Genomic DNA, 20,023 nt, shown 5'->3' with positions numbered 1-20,023 from the left:
CAACAAGGCGCTTACAAAGGGTGACATCTGCTCATTAGGAGGTTTCCTTTTCTCTGCCACACTGTCTCCCTCCGTTTCACAGAAAATTTTCTAGCGATCCTTACGTTCTGCTCATCTGCTGCAGGTATCAACGTCTTTTTCCGGTCTACATATATATAATCTCACATATTTTATATATATATATGTATGTGTATATATATATATATATATATATATATATATGTTTCTCTCTGCTTCTCACCCTTTTTCACATCTCATATTTACAAGAGCTGTCCTTTTTCCCTTTTTGTGTTTTGTTTTATTGTCTTTTTTTTTTTTTTAATTTTCTGTCTGCACCATAATATCTGTGGGTCTGTTTATTTTTGTTATCATTCCTCACTGTATCTACTCTGCCTTTACTTCAATCCTGAAATCTCTTTCACATTCTATCCCTCTGCCTCATTTTTCCAAACTCTCCCTTTGTCTTCCACCTGCATTCTTCTCTTTGGTCCTTTTCCTCATCTCTCTCTCCCTCCATCCATATTTCTTTGCTGATGAACATTACAGTAGAGCATGCTGAGAGTGCGGCAGGATGTCTCTCTAAGGCGAAGCATGTTACATTGCATAAGCCTCAGTGACAACTGAGCCACTCTAAGGAGTGAAAGAGAGAGAGAGACAGAGAGAGAGAACAAGCAGCAGCTCCTCCCTCATCTCAAACCATTGAAATTGCACAATATGAAGCATCTTAGTTACGGCCAACCCCATGTCCTGTCCTAAAGGTGCAAGACAGTTAGGACTTCATCAATAAAATGACAGTTTTCATTATCTGTTTAGGAAAGTCATTTTATTTGTCCAGCAAATGACATCCCCCACTGTCTACAATCAAAGTTTACCTGGCTAGTCACTGCAGCAGCCCCGACACCCTGTGAGTGATTACGTCTCTTACACAAACAAATGGCATGGAAATATAGGGTCTTTACTCTGCTGGGGAAAAAATAGGTATTCAAGGTAAGAATGGTTTATAAAGCTGGGTTATGCTCTCATATTTGATTGTCTCTATTCTCCCTAAGCAAACACTATTCTACCTGCCCCACACAGGAATAATAGAAACTTGAATAGAGGCTGTAAATGAGGGAGCCACATACAAAAGCTTCATAAAACTGACAAAAAAAGTAACAAAACAAAACAGAAAGCTTCTCTGTCGTCATTATTTTTAAGGTTGTATGCTGTCCGTATACAAATATTTTGGCTGTTAATCATCATTGGAGACTTTCTACTTTCTAAATCATTCAAGAGTGTAAAGGACATGTGGTGGCCTTATGTAAACCAAAAGGAGAACTCAAACACACAGACACATGCACACACATAGATATGTACACCTGCCCCCCCCCCATCCCCACTCCTAACCCTAATGTGTGTACAAAAAAAAACAACAACACTTATCACCACTACTATATAAAGGAGTGATCTATACTGCTGTTTCTCAGCGAAGTCTTCCCTATCTGTTTTCATGTAGTCTGACACTTTAACCACCTTGTTCTACCGTGATTTAATTATTTGATCCAGTATTCAGTTTAGGCTTAAACACCAGTGCTAATGCCCAGGTGCTGCTGCAGATCTAGTTTAGCTGATTCAGGTGTGTTAGACTGAGGACAGAACAAAATCCTACATGAGAGTGAGGAGCAGAGCCAAATACCACCAGGTCAAGGAGAGAAAAAAAAAATTTCAGGGCTTGATGGATCTTGTAGGAACGGCTTCAGAAATATTGATGCCATTTGAAGAATGGAAGAGGTCCTTTACACTATGGAGTGGAATGTTTACTGGAGGCATAAACACAATGTGTCAACCCCCCCCCCCCCCCCCTTTATATTTCAAAAGCATGCAACAGCACAGAGAAAAGCCAGAGATCAGGGGTGGTACACACCGCCAGCGTGGTTATGTCATGTCAGTGTACGTGTGTCATTATGCGTAAGACAGCGTGTAGTCGGGGGTCAAGACAGGCACTACAGGGTCAGAGACCACGTGCTAAGCAGGAAAATGTCACACCACCCCCTCCACACCAGGAGGGGAACCTCCAGAAAGATGTGAGCAAGCAGATGAAGGACAAGGAGGAAAAATATCATCCTTACAGCCTGGAAAACTTCTGAGGTTGATATTAGATCACCAGAAATTATTTAATTTCTCAAGCAACCTATTCATCTACTTGGATGGATAAACGTGATTTAGGGAGTGAGTAAACAGCTATTGTTAATCATTAGTGAAATGTATTGCATTTTTCCATGGGCTTAAAATAAGCTGTAAAGAACATGGTCATATTTCAGGTGCACAAAATGTCAACACTAAGTCAAACAGTGGCCCGTTCTTCATTGCTCTCTCTCTGACAATAGTAGTTGCTTGCAACTTCCTTTAAGTTCAGGAACAATCTCAGTGTTTGATAAATTCATATATGATAGAATCCATAAAAAGTAAAAGAAAGTTGGTTCCTGAATGCCAGGCTTTGTGAGCAAAATAATATATGCTGACCTCAGGAGGTGAAGAAGTGGCACAGACAGTTATTGCTGACAATTAGACAGCTATCATCCCTTATGGTTTGGGGATGGTCTCTGCCAACTGTCTCGGTCAAACCACTTAAAGAGTATGCTTGTGTAAGAGTGTGTGTGTGTGTGTGTGAGAGAGAGGGGGGGGGGGGGGGCTACCACAGTTTTACACAGGTAAGCGTATGAAACCTGCTGACGATCCCCTTCAGATGAATTATTATGCAACCAGAAACAAGCAAATCCTGTCGAATTGTTCACGCAGTTTAACTCTTCAAATCTGAATCTGCGCAAGCTGTCGGCGTCAGCGCTGGAAAAATGCAAAGCAAGCGCAACACGCACAGACAAGAACACTGTCTTGTTTTGTTTTATCATTCAGATGACGCAGCTCGTCTATTCTGGTTAAAACTACATAAAGATATAAAAAGCAGAAACATTCAGCAATCCCGAAACTTGATCGTACACAAGACCTAAATGGTTAAGAGCGACGACTGGCACATCGCAGAAGAATCCCTATCTCCGTTTAGAATGAATTTCATTTTCTCTTGTGTTTCTTCTCATCTTCTTTCGTAGTAAGCGAGTGACTGCCAGAAACGAACATTTTACATTTTTATCCTATATTTTGCAAACTGCAGCCGTAATAATAATAATAATAATAATAATAATAATAATGTCCAGGGCGCGATAATTTTTTTTTATTCCGACCATGCTTTATGATAAATTATTTAACACTTGTTCAACACACTTCTGGAGCACAATGTATAAATAGACTCTTCCTCACACGCACTCAATTCAGTATGAGAGAAAAGTCATTGTGTGAGAGAAAAATTAAATAAAAGCAGAAATTCAGAAACGTGCCAGTCATGTGCAAATACAAAGGAAAACAACCTTATCAGAAAACGGCGTAGGATACATCGTAACCGCAAGAATATATAAATATTCCAATAGTTCAAATTTAGATAGTTAACATTTGGTCATCTATAACAGCTCCACAAAAGCGATTTTCAACTAAGCATGAGTCTCCCTTCTGAGACAATTATTGCGGCAGAAGATTATTATATACCCAGTTTGTCTATGCCAGCAGATCTGAGAGTTTTCAGATCGTTTGAATAGACTTATTGATTAGATAATAACTAGCAAACCCTGGCTATTGAACTGTTCGGTAAAGGGCTCTGATGAAATGAGCTATAAGATGACTGAGCCAACTTCGTTAAGCTCTGTTTTGCAGTCTGTGTCGCGTCTGTGGACGTTATTTGCGTTCTCTCATTCTTCCTTTTAAACTAACGATAAGTGTTTTTTAAAAACACTAAAGCACAAGAATTTAAAATTGTAAAAACCCCTCTGAATAAGCTGTGAGAGGATAATACACGTGTGAACAAATATAAAGTCATATCAAACTGACACAACAGTTTACGCACGAGGAAAAAACAGACGATTTGGCAGCTCAAGTGATATTTGGATGAAAACCAATTCAGCGCTGGGTGGGTAAATACTTGGTCCCAGTGAGACACTTCTCCTTCGTTTGATCATGCAGAGCAATCTGGAAAAGACGATGCTCTTACCACTTGAGCGTCGGACAATATTTTCCAAAAAAGTGTTCTGTGGTGCCACCAGCCCTCTCTTTCCCCCGTGCATTCTGCGGTCGGGCAGCGTCGGTCAGGCTCGCACACTTTGCGGTAGCTGGTCGTGAAAGTGAAACTGTCAGGATGGGTATCTGGGATGGAGAGGCTCATGGTAACGTTGCGCCGTGCCTGGATGGTCGAGGTCCTCTGTGTCAAGGAGCCGAGGCATCTCTGCAAGCTGCGTGCTTCGCTGTTTGAAAGCGCCTGCGCACTTGTGCGTTCGAGCACTGCACACCGACTGGCATCGGAATCTCCACCTTGATGCCTGGTGCCATGGTTACAGCAACGCGCTCAACAGCTGATTCTTGTCCTGTTGGAGGCGTGGGAAACTTAACAGAGCAAAAACTTCTGTCAGCGATACGGCGATGAAATACTCGTAGGTGTAATTTGTAAGAATGATACTGTCCCCAAGTTCCTGTATCCAATAACAGTACCATACAGACAGCGCAAGTTGTACATTAAGGTTTTATTTACTGAATATTTCAGTAGACACAACTCTTAAAACTGTGAGGACTTGTAAACAACTATATTTAATTGAAATATGTAGGCCTAGTGGTTTCGCTATAGATTAGCCACTGGAGGCCAACCCGAAAAATACATGCTTCACTTTTACAAAACTTTTCACCGATGAGTCTGATCCTTTTTTGCCCACTTTGCTGGAGGCATTATACAGTAGAGAAAAGAATACAACTGTGGAATCACATTATGTGAATGAAGGTATAAATGTATGTATGAATGACTGACCGACTGAATGAATGAATGAACAATTATGCGACATAAATACTCTTCCTGAGTATAGATTTTTCTGTCATTTAGGAATCGGAGTCAGAGAGTCAGGGTTACACAGCCCGCCCCCTATGTTGCTGTAAAATTCCCTCATTGAGTCTATGCACAGAGCCCCTGTTGTTCCCAGCCCACTTCTGCTTAATGTGGCATTTGCAAGGACAACCATGATTTCATGACACTGCAACGAGAACTGGCGAACCAGGCGTTTAGGATTTTAAAATCGGGAGACACACGGCTCACCGGTGCCCTTACAATCTGTCCTGCCTTTTGTACCCATGCGCACGCATGCGTATATTGTTATGGTTAGGGTTGGGGTGGGGTTAGGGTTACGGTTAAGTTTAGTACTATGGTAACAAAATCAGCGGGCGAAGAAAAAAAAATGTCACAACATTGATTAGCTGTTTAATCTGTGATTTCGGTCACGGAAACTTCAGTATGACGGGATGAAAGTTGTCGAGGAGCTCCCAAGTGTTTGTGATTTGGCAGTCGACGGGGCCAAATTATTTTGGAGGGGGGAGCTAAAACGTGGGTCACCAATTTGAAGGATTACGGAGATGTCCGAAGTGTGTGAGTGAACATAGCGCAGCACACGCTTACACTCTGAACAACCGAATGTTGGACTGTATCTGTTATATCGAGGTGAACTGTGTTCCGTCACTTCTTGAAACAGCCAAAGAATATAGGCTTTCCGTGGCTTTGTAGAGATTAAATTCCAGCAGTGGAAAAGTTTGTGGACTTAAACTAATACGACAATGCCTGCCCGCAGTTCAAGAAGCAGGCAGAATACAACTCCTGTAGGAGAGGATGGGGGTAACAGCAGCGATGTCTCTAGCAATACTGTCAAAAAGATGTTGAAATGTGTGGTGGTCGGTGACGGAGCAGTGGGTAAAACCTGTTTACTGATGAGCTACGCAAACGACGCCTTCCCCGAGGAATATGTGCCAACTGTATTTGATCACTACGCAGGTAAGGGATGATTTTTCATGGCACTGCTCTGTGCGCTACAGGATTCAGTGTTACCCCTATGTGCCCCCCCACCCCCTAATGTTTCCGAGACAGGGTAAGGCCGGTCCCAATAACAGACGTTTGAAAGAGGAGATGCATGCAACTGCCAGACCGGGGACTATGGCCTGGTTATAGCGAACGAGACATACAGAGGCATGAAGCTCACAGAAGATTTCCGTTGATTTTAACTGTGGACTAGTCTTATTATAAGCAGAGGTTTATAGGCTACAATGATTCGTAAATTTGCAGCACACGCTGAGGAAGGCGTTCAGCAGCAGCGGGAGTGGCTGGATCAGATTTGTACCTGTTGCTTAATCACAGAAATTACTGTCGACATGTTCAGAGTTGCTCCCTACAGAATGTTGTACGAATTTAGACTTATTTCTATCCAGCACTGAAGGGCTTTAAATTACCTTTTATGAATTATCTTCAGCAGATTTTTATAAAAATTACTTATTCATTAATTTGATTTAATTTGACCATATTACATTAAGCTTATCCCAGCCTTGTCAAATCAGTTCATTCTCTCTCTCTCTCTGTGTCTCTGTCATACACACGCACACAGAGAGGAAGGTTTCTAACGCTCCACAGAATACAAAGCCTGTAGTTTTGTGTGCGAGGGAAAACCCCCTGTGTCATATCACATGAATGCTGAAAGCCTTAAGGGTCAGCTCATGATTACACAGTTGATCCGAGGTCAGCTCACACATCCTCTGAAAACAAGACTAAGTTTGGCTCAATAAGAATACTACGGCATTTCTTTTTTTTTTTTTTTGAAGAGTTATGGAAATATTAGAAATAGTTCAAGTCAGGTCTAAAGACGTCGGCTCTTATTTAATGGTTTGAATGGAGCTGTTTGGGGGACTCCAGAGAACTGTAGGAGACTCAGGGATGAGAAAGCCATGTGTTCGGGGAAAAACGTGATTCCTACGCAGTGACGTCTGCTTCAGGTGAATAATCAGATAACACTGAGGAAGTTGCTCACTGAGCACAAGACAGACACTTTATTTTGATGGTAGAATGGAATAGGTCCGGTTGTAAGTTCATTACCAACAGCTCGAGTGGTGACTCAGAGTCTTCCAGCGATGGCCGTTGAGTGGACTGGTAGTGGAAAGCTTGATAAATAGAGTCCCTGTGAGATTCTTTTAATTGGTCCCTTAACAGTTTGCTGGAATGCAGATGTGACCCAGGATTTTACATTTTCTTTTGCCTTTAAACCATGAATACTTTAAAAATCACTGGAAACTTTTGATATACTTGTAGCTTTGCATTTATGCCTTGTTTAGAAGTACCGGTTCAGCAGACATTGTCCATACTACACCTAGCGTAGCAGAGATATGCACTCATCTATAACAAATAACACATACTGTACATGATTATGTACCCAGACGCAAACACACACATTAAAACACACGAACACAGAAATGTACAGTAAGTGAGAGAGAGATGGAGAAAGAAAGAAAGAAAGAAAGAGAGAAAGAAAGAAAGAAAGAGAAAAAAAACAGTGGAGATATTCTTCTAGCTCACACAACAGGGTAGCGTGAAAACACAGCGCCCATCAATCGTCCTCATTCAGGATTTGACCCCACTACTCTCTCCACATGGAGAGGGCTTTGGCACAGCATCATAATATAGTGACTGAATTGTGACACAGTGCCTTAATGTCTAGGCAAAGAAACACAGAGCCCCTATTGTGTGTCAATGAATGGTTTTCAGTGTGCCGCTAAGGCAGCAGTAGTGTTAAATGAAAAACTATCTTTTATTCTTGCACTCTAACAGGAATGGTTGGGATTGGAGCAGGCAACATTTTAAAAATCCCACAGGAGGAATGTATCCAGCAACACAGAGAAATACTGTCTACATGACCTTTTGTAAAATACCCTGTCTAGTACAGTGAATGACTATATGTGTGTGATCGTGTGTATATACATTTTTTTAATCGCCATAGACTTAGAGATTTAAATTAAGTTTGATTTGGCTATGGTACTTGAGGCTACTTGTTTGTCAGGTTTAGTATGAAATACTGTGCTTAAAGTCAGTTTGTGTCACAAATACATTAGTTCCTTGATCTCAGTTTTAATAAGGCGCACAAAATAGCAGGTTTGACAAAAAAATCTTTTCCAAATGTTTTGTATGGAAATCTTGCAGACCATTTGCACTTTACCGCACAATAATGTAACAGATTGTGCCTACACGCTAGTTACAAGTTACAGCAGATATTACTGCTCAAATACACAAGCATGACTATTTGATACATAAATGTAAAGGGATACTTCAAATGAAGTGGAAGTTATTTCCTCCTGTTGAGAGAAGAGACACCACCATCTTATAACTGGACCTTTCTAACTGGATATTTTAGAGTTCTATCAGGTGTCTTAAGATGATATGAACAGTCTTTTATGCTAACAGTTGAAGGGAAATGATCATGAGTCATCCGAGCTGACTATTCTAACCTGAGCTGTAATGTATCTTCATCATGTCCTGTTATCCTGTTGTCCTCAACTCATTTACTTGAGATCCACTGGAACAGGAGCTCATGTGGGAGGTGACAGAGACTGTGGTTTCCATTCCCAAATCCCACTGGATGAAAATTCAGTTGGCCAAAACAAACAGATGACATTCCCGCACCGTAACGTAGTGCCTGCTAATGCTTCGGAGATGAGTCATCGTCTCGCATGGCTCCGTCCAGACTCCCAACGCAAATCGCCTAATCTGCCGCTGATATTGCCCTGTCAAGCCACGGGGCTCGCTACCAAACACAAGAGACAAATCCAGAGGAATATTGAAATTTTAATTTAAAATGACCACGGTGACTGGAGGGAGCGAGGGTTATTTGAGTGCCGTCATGTGACAGAGGAAAGATTCATTTCTAATTTATATCACTGAGGGGCTCCTCAAAATTTGTTACAAAGGTCCGTCAGCTGTAGAGACCTATTTTTTGGGTATGCAGTGACATGGCAGTGATACAGGTACATTCAGAAGTTGTGCTCCTGCAAGCTTAAGCCATCCAGTGCTGGTCTTTTAGGGATTTAGAATCCTTTGGGTTTTGTTTTTCCATATCTCACCTTACTTGTCTATATGGTCTAAATCATAGACACCCTGGCAGATTATAACCAAAACTTGCTTGCACAGCACAGCACAGGACAGCAGTGTGTCTCTACCACCCTAGACATTGCTGTTTTTGAGATCTATCTACCTTTAAGAAGTGAAGCAATGCAAAAAGTGGCTTGACTTTTGCTGTCTTAGTACACTGAAGAACCATTTTTGCTTTTCGTTTTGGTTTTCAGTTTGTTTCTTACTTTAATTGTACTGCAATTCACCACAACTCTCAGAGGCACAAACTCAACTGGCACTTGAATAAACAGTTGGAGCAATTAGTTTGGGTTTTATTAGAATCATCAGCCCAAGGCTTAAAACACACCAGTGAAGATCCTGATTGTAACATGCATTTTCTAGTCGTAATTTTGAACAGGACAACAACCTCCAGGGCCAAATCTCTAGAGTACCTCAGTCGTTTACAGAATTCTTTGTTTAATTTAAGATTGCGCTGTGAAGAAAGGCAGGATATGAGAAAGAAATGTAATCAATATGCAGTGTCACATAGCCTAAACACACTGTCACTCAAAGAATTCATTTTAATGTGAAATCATACAAACACACACACACAGACACACACGTAATCCCAGACCACACGCAGGCAGTGTAGTACAGTAGTTCAAACACGCCGTTTGAGAATATAGTGTTTACAGAGCTAGAAACCACACTGGATCAGTGCCTCCATTACTTTATAAGGGTTCCAAAGCTTTAATTTGATTAGTATGTATAATTCATGAAGCCTATAATCTCAGAGGAGTGTAATCTATGCTAACATGCTGTAGCGATCGTAACATTCCCACCTCAGCCAAGGGCAAAAAAGCTCATCCTTCAGCCTGCCTGATTTTGCAGCCCCTCTGGAATTTCCGTTTAAAAACACGTAAAATTAATCAGATTAAAGGCCTCTTTTTTCACTGATGCTGTGCAAAAGTGTGATTCAAAACAGCGTCCATATTTAGCCACTTAGACATCTGGTTGCAGGAACTGGGATTAAATGGAGTTGGAACTTGGAGGAGCATCCGCTCCTTTGAGGTGGGACAGACTCATTTGGCACGTGTGTGATAAAGCCGACAGCTTTTTAGACGGCGCCTGAAACCCTGGAAATGCCAATTTGTCTGTCCCGTGAATGAAATACCAGAAAGAACACATCTTTGTTACATTTTTTCCCCAGAGACAAGTCAACCCATTTTTCACTTCAGAGCTCATTTAAACATTGAGGCTGTCTCATTGGCATGTACCCCAGACAGTTTCTAGATCGATTGCCGGAACATTTAAAACTACTGTAATCAGCATAGGCTGTCCCCGCCACCATATGTGGCCTTTTAATGCCTTGAGTTAAAGCGTCCAAGCAAACGTGCTACAATAATTCTTAATGAGTGCAAATACATTCATTAGTAAAGGCAGCTGTTTCATAGGTTAATTAGACAATGGTTGAAAATAATGAATGATTATTGACTAATCACACAGTTGTAAGCAAAGTGTGCTCTTTTGTAGGTTCTTCTGAGAAGCATTCCTGATTCATTAGTTTATCACTGGGGTTATTTCTATTATATATCAACAACTTTTTTACAATACATGTAGATCAGTATTTGGTTGGTCCAGAAAGGACTTCATGTGTCTTTAATTCTGCTTAAGTTTGCACAAAATGCAACACAGTTTCTATAAAAATGCTCAACAGTACCCAGATTATTAAAAGAATGCACAGTCTTAGCAGGTCACGACTCACTGAAAGTCACACAGTTTCTAAGTGCAGTCAAAAGTAAATGTATTATTAGTGCCACCATCCCAACTGGTGTCAGTTTATAATGAGGGGCCTGAAGAGTGCTGTCTTTTTTCTTTATTTATGATTAAGCTTCTTCCACAACCAGGTTTCACTAACTGTGGCCAGTTAATTGGTTTTTCTCACTTTATAACTACGATAGTAACGTTTTAAACCTCTTACTTCCTTTGTTTAAATATTTTATGAGTGGCAGTACAAAGTTAGAATGTGTCGTTAGAGAAAAGAGAGAAGTAAGGTGGGTTTTACAAACAGTGATGTGAGCTTTAAAACTTGAGTCTAATTAAGATATACTGCCACTGGAGATGAAAACCACAATCAGTAAGTGAAACTATGCAAATATACAGCTGATGTAATATCAGGCAAAGAAATAAAAAAGGTTGATCGAGCAAAATCAAGCCTTTTCATCTGAAAAACAAAGTAAAAATAGAGTTTTCAAACTGATTTTGTTTCCCAGTTCAATCCTACCAGAAATATAGTCTATGCAAAGACAAGATGTCAGTTTACAGTGGAGGAGAGATTGACCTCCTGTACACACCACAGCCAGGCTTTTTGGAGCTAGTGCAGTTTACCACCGATAACCAAAAAACATAGCCAAACTTGTTTTGTCATCATCAAACTGATCTGATCACATAGTAGCTGTACTGTTTTTCTTTATTTGTAATAACATGTAATTCATCAGACCTCCATTTCAAACAGCAGTTGGAGTGACTTTAGTGTGACAGGCATACACTTCCTGTGGCACAGGTGAGATATGCCTGTGATACTCTGAGTTGTGGAGGGAGAGGGACCCCATTCAACACACTCATACTTGGATTCTTGGTCACAGCAATCAAATGTGGCACTCCTGGAGATTTGAACAGTAAATCCAAGATGTAGCATACACCTCCGTCCTGTAATGCCTGTTAGACAGGGCCTTCATTGTTCGTACACTCTGGGGAGCTCTAGATGCCAGTTGCTGAAGTACATATGAGTAGATAACGTAGTAAAATGTATTTGGTTAGAATGATGGAGGGAGAAGTTTGAAGGTATAGGATTTCATACAGTTAAGGAGACAACTATGGTGTGTTCTGCATATGTAATTATTGTAAAATTATTTCACTATTTATGTGAAAATAATAAAATTGTCCTACAAAACTAGAGGAGTTGTAGCATGCCAAAAATGAATGAATAAATTCACCAAACACAAAGAAGCAAACATCACTGTGGCACCATAGCATACACACTGAAAGAATGGAGAATATTTGGAGGTCTTGGGGGGTCTTAGACCTCTTGGTTTCCCAAATCCTGTTTGTGAATTTGGGGAAAAGAATGGGAAATGTAGACTCAGTCTTGTAACACAACATAACACCCCCACCACCCCAGCCAGAACACATGAGCAGAGGGGGGCAGGGGAAGGCCTAAGCCCCATGGGGAGAGACAGCTGACCGGATACGACAGCTGAGCATCCGATGCACAGCGTACCAAATCCTTCCCAGCTCCACCTACTTCTCCACCTCTCTCTCACACACAGCCAGAGGAAATGTTTTCTTCTTCTGTCTCACAGATGAGGTCTCACACTGTCTTAAACTCCTCTCCCTCCTCCTAGCCTTCTGTATTAACAGACCAGAGAGAGAGAGAGAGAACAAGGTAGAGATGGGGTAGGCGGGGGCAGAAGAGAGAGAGAGAGAAAGAGAGACAGACAGAGGAAGCCAAGTGAAGACGCCTTATTTAGCCAAGCCTCAGGATGAGCCGAGAGTGGCGCTCGTAAAAGGACCTGTCAGGAACAGCTGATACGCTACGACAGAAACTCGACCAACACTTTCCGTCTCACCCTCGGCACCAGAGGGGGGCCCCGTTTCAGAGCCAGTCTAATCAAAACGCTACTGTCTGTCCTTCAGCAGCTGCACTGCTCCTCCACCAAAACACAACTCAAGAGGTGCCTTTATCTCTAGCCTAGCACCTCCCTTTTGACCCAGTGCTCTGTTTGTGGCTTCGGTAGGAGCATCGGTGATGCCTTTCCTTTGAAACTGTTTCATGTTCACAGTGTTGTACAAACGAAAGCTAAAATTAGCTAAGAGATTACTAATGGCTGTACAAAACAAACGACTGTTTCATCTGAATTTCAAAACTGCTCAGTGTTCTCTCGGGGCTTGAGTCACTCAGTAATTGTCTTCATAATTTTCAGGCAAATGCTACACGCTCTTGGATGAAACGGGAGATAATGGCATCAAAATGAGAGCCTTTAGAGTTTTTCCTTTTACTTCTTGGCATGTTCTTAAAGAGAATTATGTTCAATGCATCTGTCTATCTGTCTAGGTAGATACATACATACATAAATGAGTAGATAGACTATTGAAGACAGAACGTGCAATGGCAGCTGCCAGAGTCTTATGTAAAGCATGAAGTTAAATAACCCCCTATTGACACATAGCAGTGCAGTAGTCTGAGCTCAGAGCTACGCACACAGTATCCTGTCTTTATTGGACGTCTGTTGATAACGGTATAAGAGCTGTCTGGGTTATTTCCTTTGAGATGTGTCAACACAACCTCTCTCTTTCTCTCTCAACACAGGACTCTCTTTCTCTCTCTCTCTCTCTCTCTCTCTCTCACACACACACACACACACACTCTCTTTTCCTCCATTCCTTTCCAAAACCAGTCACCTCCCCACCACCCTACTGTTAACAGCTGTTCTATTTCAAAACAACAGTCTCTCCAACACTCAAATAATACCCCATGCTGCCGTGAAACAGTAGGTCCCAGCTTTCATATGAGGCTAGTTAGTCAGCTCCTTGTGAACAGTCCTGAAACAGCTGTGATGTGGTGAAACTGAAGGTCATAACTCATATATTATGTACAAACTAGTTTATTATCTGGTATCCTTGTCCTAGTTGTTTCCACAAGAGCCTGTAGACATGGGTTTTGTGTTGATGACATATTTTGGTAATTTTGGACTTTGTCTCATCATTTCTCTGCTCTCATTTTCATACACAACGCCTTATGTTTTGTTTGTTTGCTTGTTTGTCTGTTTGTTTTTTTTACAGTGAATGTAACTGTATCGGGAAGACAACACTTGCTGGGATTGTATGACACTGCTGGACAGGTAATTCACTGTCATACCTCCTCTGATCCTCCAACCCACCTCACCTCCCCTTTTCTAGTGCTCTACCAAAGTTCAACTACACATTTATACGGAAGCGAGAATAAGTCGTGAAACCTGACCAGACCGGCATTTAACCACCTCCAGTGTTCTGCCGCACATTAGTAGCGCTCTGCCCGGAAACCACATTTTCACTTCTCCTTATACAGGTTACTGATCCACAGATGTAGCCAACATTTTTTCCCATTGTTGAATAGCAGTTTTTTATTCTGTGATTTTGGACCAGGATGCACTGACTGGTCTGCTATTCCAGCTACTGTATGATATACATCTCTGAGGTTCCCTACGGTTCAGTCACCTCAGTCACCTGTTGATGATTTACCTGTATCAATAAATTAGCCAATGGGAATCAAATAGTCAATGCTGCATAGAGATATGCTGCTTTTGACAGCTTTTGGCACCTGGGAACCCGTGAGAAAGTCGTTTGAGACACCCGATACTTATTGCTCGGTAAGCAAATCATCCTTGATTTGTGCTCCTTTAGCCCTACAGTCAAGAAGTATTGATTGTGACCTGTTTTTGACCGAAGTTGACACCATCAGTAGTAGGCTTAGTATTGTGTTGGCAAGCAGAGTGACTCCATGAGGCCCACAGTTCTGTGTGGTGGTGGGGTTGGCTGGAATTAAACAGCCGAGACAATTCACTCTCTGTCCCTGTACATTAAAAGATAACCCACAGCTATCTTGGGTTGTGCCTCTCTCAACCAAGCCTCTTATGGGACATGGCCGCTTAACCCTGGGGTTTGTGAAGACAGTATCACAAGACCAGGCAGCATCCGCAGGGAGATGTGTATCAGAGTACAGGCTTTCTGATTAAACCCACCCAGAACGCTATGAACACAGCTAGCCTCTGGTAAGAGACATGCAAACCTTGTGATTCCCTGTGTTCAAAGGCATAGCGGGAACCCTTCAGCACCAACAACAATAGTCTCTCATAAACAGAATGCTTTTAATTCTTTTTACCCAAATCCAATAAAAATGTAAGCACCAGTGCATTCATCCTAGTCCGTCCACATAATGAAGAAATACACAAGCGAACCCCATGTAATCTTAGCACACTGTATACATGTAATTCAGAAGTTGTTTTCCTTTATCATCAGGTAAAGATTATTGTTCGAATGAATATGGGGAAATGAAAGCACCTTTTCAGTCCTCAAAAACATTCAGACAAATAAAAAAAAAGGAACTAGTATAAAGGAAATGTCAAAAATTTTGCTTCTTTTTAAACCACAAAAGAGATCTGCCCTCTTTTGCGCTTCTCACATTCAACAGATCCACACGAACAGATCCAAATGTCTGGCAAGGTTTGTGTACATGAGCTGGACTTTTTGACTGTATCAGCCAGAGAGATCATTGCTGAGAGCCCATTTTCTAAACTAAAATTTATAAAGAACTGGCGTACAAGTCCAGTCTCGGAGGAGAGATTGTCAATGCTTGCAATACTCTGTGTTTAGAATCAACTAGTGAGGAATACAGATGTTTTCTAGACCGATTATAAGGTGCAGAAACAACTTCTTCGTTTCAGTATATAATATGAGTAATAAGTAATAAAAATAAATGCAGTTCTGATTTGTCAAATCAGCTAAGCTTATAATTGCATATAGAAACCAAGACATTACATTTGGTTACATGGTTACATTTGGAGATTTGGCTAGAGGAAGTGTGGAGATGGGTCCAGCACTACTCATAAATGTGGTTTTGTGAATTGGTGGAGCCGTGAAAACTATAAAACTCAAACTAACCTTAAAAGGACACAGTTTCTCTCCTCTGCACTGGACCAGACCATGTTTAAAAACAGTTCTGGACTAAGGCAGTTTAGTCCTGGAGCTTAATTCTTGTCTGAGACACACAGGGTTGACAAATCAACACTGATTCATGGATCTTCACCACGCCAATGCTTAGGAAAGCAGAAAGCTAGGACATTTGTGTCTGGCCATTATGACTATTGCCTTAAAAAGCTTCTAATTGCATCAAGTGAATGATTACTCACCTCTGTCTGTATATACTGGTTAAAACAAAATGGGCCGTCATGTGTGAAGTAGAAGATGCTGACGCAGTCAGAAGGAATCATTCATTACATCAATGAGTCAAACTCATTTCTGTGGGAATAAGACATTTCCTGTCATTAAATCATCATGTTTGATGGTTAAAATTAATATCAAATGGACATTGCTTCCCTTGGACTGTATGTGTCTGTTCACAAAATAATGTAGCTAGCATAAATACTAGACATAGATCACCACTGTAGAGATTATACCATCACAGTCTTGGTATGGTGCATTGTTCTTGAGTTGAAAAAGAGATTGTAAACGCTGTTTAACACGGCAGACAATTTCTGTTTAAATGAATGTTATGTAATTCACCACACCTGCTACTGTAAGCAGTTTGCTAATGCAGAGGACCATCTGTGAGTAGCTGGGTTCTACTTTAATATTGATTTCTCACAGATTGATCAATTACACTTGAGCAGAGAGTGTCTGTGCTGGGCAGAGAGTACTGGCATGCTCCATCTATCCTGTCTTCCATAAAAAGAAACATCCTTATTTAACAACACAGACAATGTCTTACTATTTCTTTATTCCCTTTGCTAATGTTACCATTCCATTCGCTTGAAAGTCCATAACACTACTGACACACGCCTTACATTTTAGAGGTAGATCGGTTGTGTTAAAAAAAAAAAACGCATATATGCGCACAAGCATTTCAAAGTAAGACAACAAGATTCCACAAGACATTTTCTATCCCAGATTTATCTGGCCTGTGCTGCTTTATAAAAACTTCATATTTCACATTGTCAAGTTCATGAACTCAAGTGCATTCACTGGTCATTACAGGATTGGAACAAGTCTCACCTCTTTTCTCACTCTCTCCTCTTGTCACTTTCTCCTTGCTCTACAGGAAGACTACAATCAGCTGAGGCCGCTTTCGTACCCAAATACAGATGTTTTTCTTATCTGTTTCTCTGTGGTCAACCCAGCCTCCTACCATAACATTCAGGAGGAGTGGGTACCTGAACTAAAGTCATGCATGCCCCATGTGCCTTACATCCTCATTGGTACGCAGGTGAGAACCAGACTGCTCCAAAACATCACTGACACAACATTAGCCATGTTTGGATTTTTCCTCTGATATAAGGCATATTCCACCAAGCCTTCAAACATGGGACACCTTGCAGTTTTCAAAAGGCTCTGCATTAGCCACATTCTACATCCTTTGGTGTTTACCAGATACATACTGTTTGGTCTTTTTGTGGTCTAGATCGACCTACGAGATGATCCAAAGACACTGGCTCGTTTACTCCAAATGAAGGAGAAGCCCCTGACCTATGAGCAGGGGCTGAAACTGGCCAGAGAGGTAGGAAAGCATGGGTTATATGATGGGTTATTTACAAATTATGTTTACTGTATCTTTCTCAATAACATCTACTGCACAATTATTTTTACCAATTATTTGAATGGGTTGTATTAACACTATGTGTCTGTATGTGTGTTTTTCTGCAGATTGGAGCTCAGTGTTACCTTGAGTGTTCAGCATTAACCCAGAAGGGACTGAAGGCTGTGTTTGACGAAGCCATTTTAACAATCTTCAGCCCTAAGAAGCCGAAGAGGGGCTGCGGACCCTGCAGGAGCTGCTGTACGATTGCATGAGGACACTGACGGGGCAGGAGACATGCCCCACCCTGACTACCCACCTCCAAAAAATTAAGTTCATCCAACAGAGGTGAACGTAATGGACTCAGCCTCAAAAACCACTTTAAAGTGCCGTCCTCATGACCCTCAAATGTGAGCGCCCCCTTCAGGACAGACCGAGGCATTGCTCTCTCTTTTGGACCTGAGGAGCCGATAGCTGTCTGTCTGAGCATCATTTTGAGCTAGAACTCAACACACCTCCATTGCTTTAGTCAACTTGTAAAGCTAATACTTTCAGAATCCTGCTTTGTACCACTCAGTTTTCAGACCAAAAACCTCTCATGGCTTCAGCCTGCATTTTCAAACAGGACAGAAATTCCCTGAATTGACACGGGGCAAACTTTCCCGGGCACCAATCAAACAAATGTCTCTTCTTTTTAACTCTAGGCTATTGGTTCCTTAACCCCATACATTACAGGCTTTCTCAGGCTCTGTGGAAAAATGTTGGAAATCCATTCCTTCCTAAAGGCTGGTTTCTTCTCTGCCACATCTGATCGATTGCTTGCTCTTTCTGGAGCCAATGCCGTAGCAGACTGAGCTAGTTAATAAGGGAAACTCTCAGAGGACTGGCCAATGCGTCAATAAAGAGAAAGCTGTTTCAGTGGCCAGAGAGAAAGAGAGAGACAATGTGAGATTATATTTAAAACATAATTCAATCGTGAAATGGGTCATTAAAATGAGAACCTCCATGTGATACAACTCCAAGAAAGTCTGCTACATTCATATGAACCTTTGAGCCTTGTGTCCAAATTCAGCCAATTACAAATGAAGATGGTGTCTGTCAAAAATGTTAAAGCTTGTGCTTTCACATAGCTTATTACCCCAAAGATAACACAGTGTTAAGCCTTAACCTGGAGTTAATTTATGCGAGCTCAAATGTTATCCAGTTGGAAAGAGACACAGTGTCATGTGACTATGATTGTTGCTGCCAGGACAAACAACTAGGGATCCAAGGACCTTTCAGAAACGATCTGACTTAAATCCATTTTGCCAATCATGTGTATTTAAATAATATTCAGTGTGTAACATGAGTCATAGATGTCCTTATGTTTTTCATGCAGAACTATTTCGATAGAAGAGACTATTTGTCTCTCCGTTGTTTTTTTTTGTTTGTTTGTTTTTTTGCTTCAGTCACATAAGAACTCTTTACTTCTACAGACTTAAGCACTCAACAGTCACAGACTTACAAATACTGTTGGACAGTTCCCCTGAGCCTCTGCCCAAATCCGGCCCCTCGTTCGGCTGCTGTCGAGCAACAGAAACACAAAAGGCTTTGTTCTAAAGCCTTGTTTTACTTGACAGAACTTTGGTGGCTGTGCACAATCCTAGTGTCCCCTCATCCAAGACTGTGAAGTTATCTTCACCATCACTCTACTGTTTATTCCTCTTACAGTGGGATTACTTATTGAGTAAAACCACGGCAACACTAAACCACCTTATAGCACAAATGTAAAATGTACAAAGCGTTGAATGACCCACTTTTTTCCCCCACCTTTTGCTCTATGAAGACTCAAGAAAATGATACTGTTCCCCCATGCCAGACTGGCTGTCTTTCTGAGCCGTTTCCTCTGACTCGGTCCAAAGGAACTGCAGGCATGTAACAAAACGCTTTCCCAACCAATACCTGATACCTCTCTCTGCCAGACAAGGTGAAACAAAGCTTGTCGGATCAGGAGCCAGGACATTCAGCCGAATACCTCCAGAATGTGGAGCTCGTGTTGGCCGCCAGAGGTTATTTTCAGTCGGTGTCTGTCAATGAATACACAGTGACGTACGGACTTCCTTCCCCCTGACGGCGGTGAGGGGGTAATACGTCATTGCTTTTCATTTTGACCTCAGGGACTTCTCTCCAAAATCCCACAGGGTGCCTGTGGCTTTACTAACAAGGAAAAGGAGGAGCGCTTGCTCCAAACAGAGAGAGATAGAGTGAGCCTTCGTTCTTGTGCCTTTAATGTAGCATAGAGTTCAGTTTTCCACTTGTCTTAAGTGCACTTATGACACTGTGCCTTGCATTGTCCTGTTCAACTGACTTTGTACTGTAACTATACAAAGATGACCAGTTTCAGAACTGGTCAAAAAAGCAATAACTTGAACTCTAAATGTAACTGTAAACATATTATATTTAAGTGTTTTTTAATTATTATTATGTAGAAGGTAGAGCTTAGTGTTTCTCTGTATCCCATGTATTGGTTTGTACACCATAAACAATGATTGCTTTTTCCAAAAAAAAAAAAAAACAACAACCCTGTTCTGTAAATATGTCTTCATTGAGTAAAGCTTATAGAAAAAAACTTGTTTTTTCAGTTGATTAGCCTTTGTCTATAGATAGATTGCTATTTCAGAGACTCGTCCAAACAAGTGTTTTGAACAGCATTATCTTGGACACGCACAGCCTAG

At 41.3% G+C, this 20,023-nt stretch overlaps 2 protein-coding genes across 2 annotated transcripts in view; one reads left to right on the top strand and one right to left on the bottom strand.

Annotated features, from left to right (window-relative positions):
• The window catches only part of kcnh5a (potassium voltage-gated channel, subfamily H (eag-related), member 5a), a 67,216-nt gene extending 63,068 nt beyond the window's left edge, over window positions 1-4,148 (bottom strand). The window contains exon 1 of the mRNA XM_030771626.1: window positions 4,076-4,148. Within this exon, the coding sequence (XP_030627486.1) occupies window positions 4,076-4,148 (73 nt within the window). The remainder of the gene's footprint in view (window positions 1-4,075) is intronic.
• A 1,525-nt stretch (window positions 4,149-5,673) lies between these two features.
• rhoj (ras homolog family member J) lies at window positions 5,674-17,584 on the top strand. Its single transcript, XM_030770588.1, has 5 exons — window positions 5,674-5,887; window positions 13,823-13,881; window positions 16,836-17,000; window positions 17,196-17,291; window positions 17,438-17,584. The coding sequence occupies exons 1-5, from the start codon at window positions 5,674-5,676 to the stop codon at window positions 17,582-17,584; spliced, it is 681 nt and encodes a 226-aa protein (XP_030626448.1).
• Window positions 17,585-20,023: the final 2,439 nt, after the last annotated feature.

Source organism: Chanos chanos, chromosome 4 (assembly GCF_902362185.1).
Source record: "Chanos chanos chromosome 4, fChaCha1.1, whole genome shotgun sequence".
Taxonomy (NCBI): domain Eukaryota; kingdom Metazoa; phylum Chordata; class Actinopteri; order Gonorynchiformes; family Chanidae; genus Chanos; species Chanos chanos.
The sequence above is the reverse complement of the archived record's forward strand: the minus strand, read 5'-3'. Positions and strand labels throughout refer to the sequence as shown.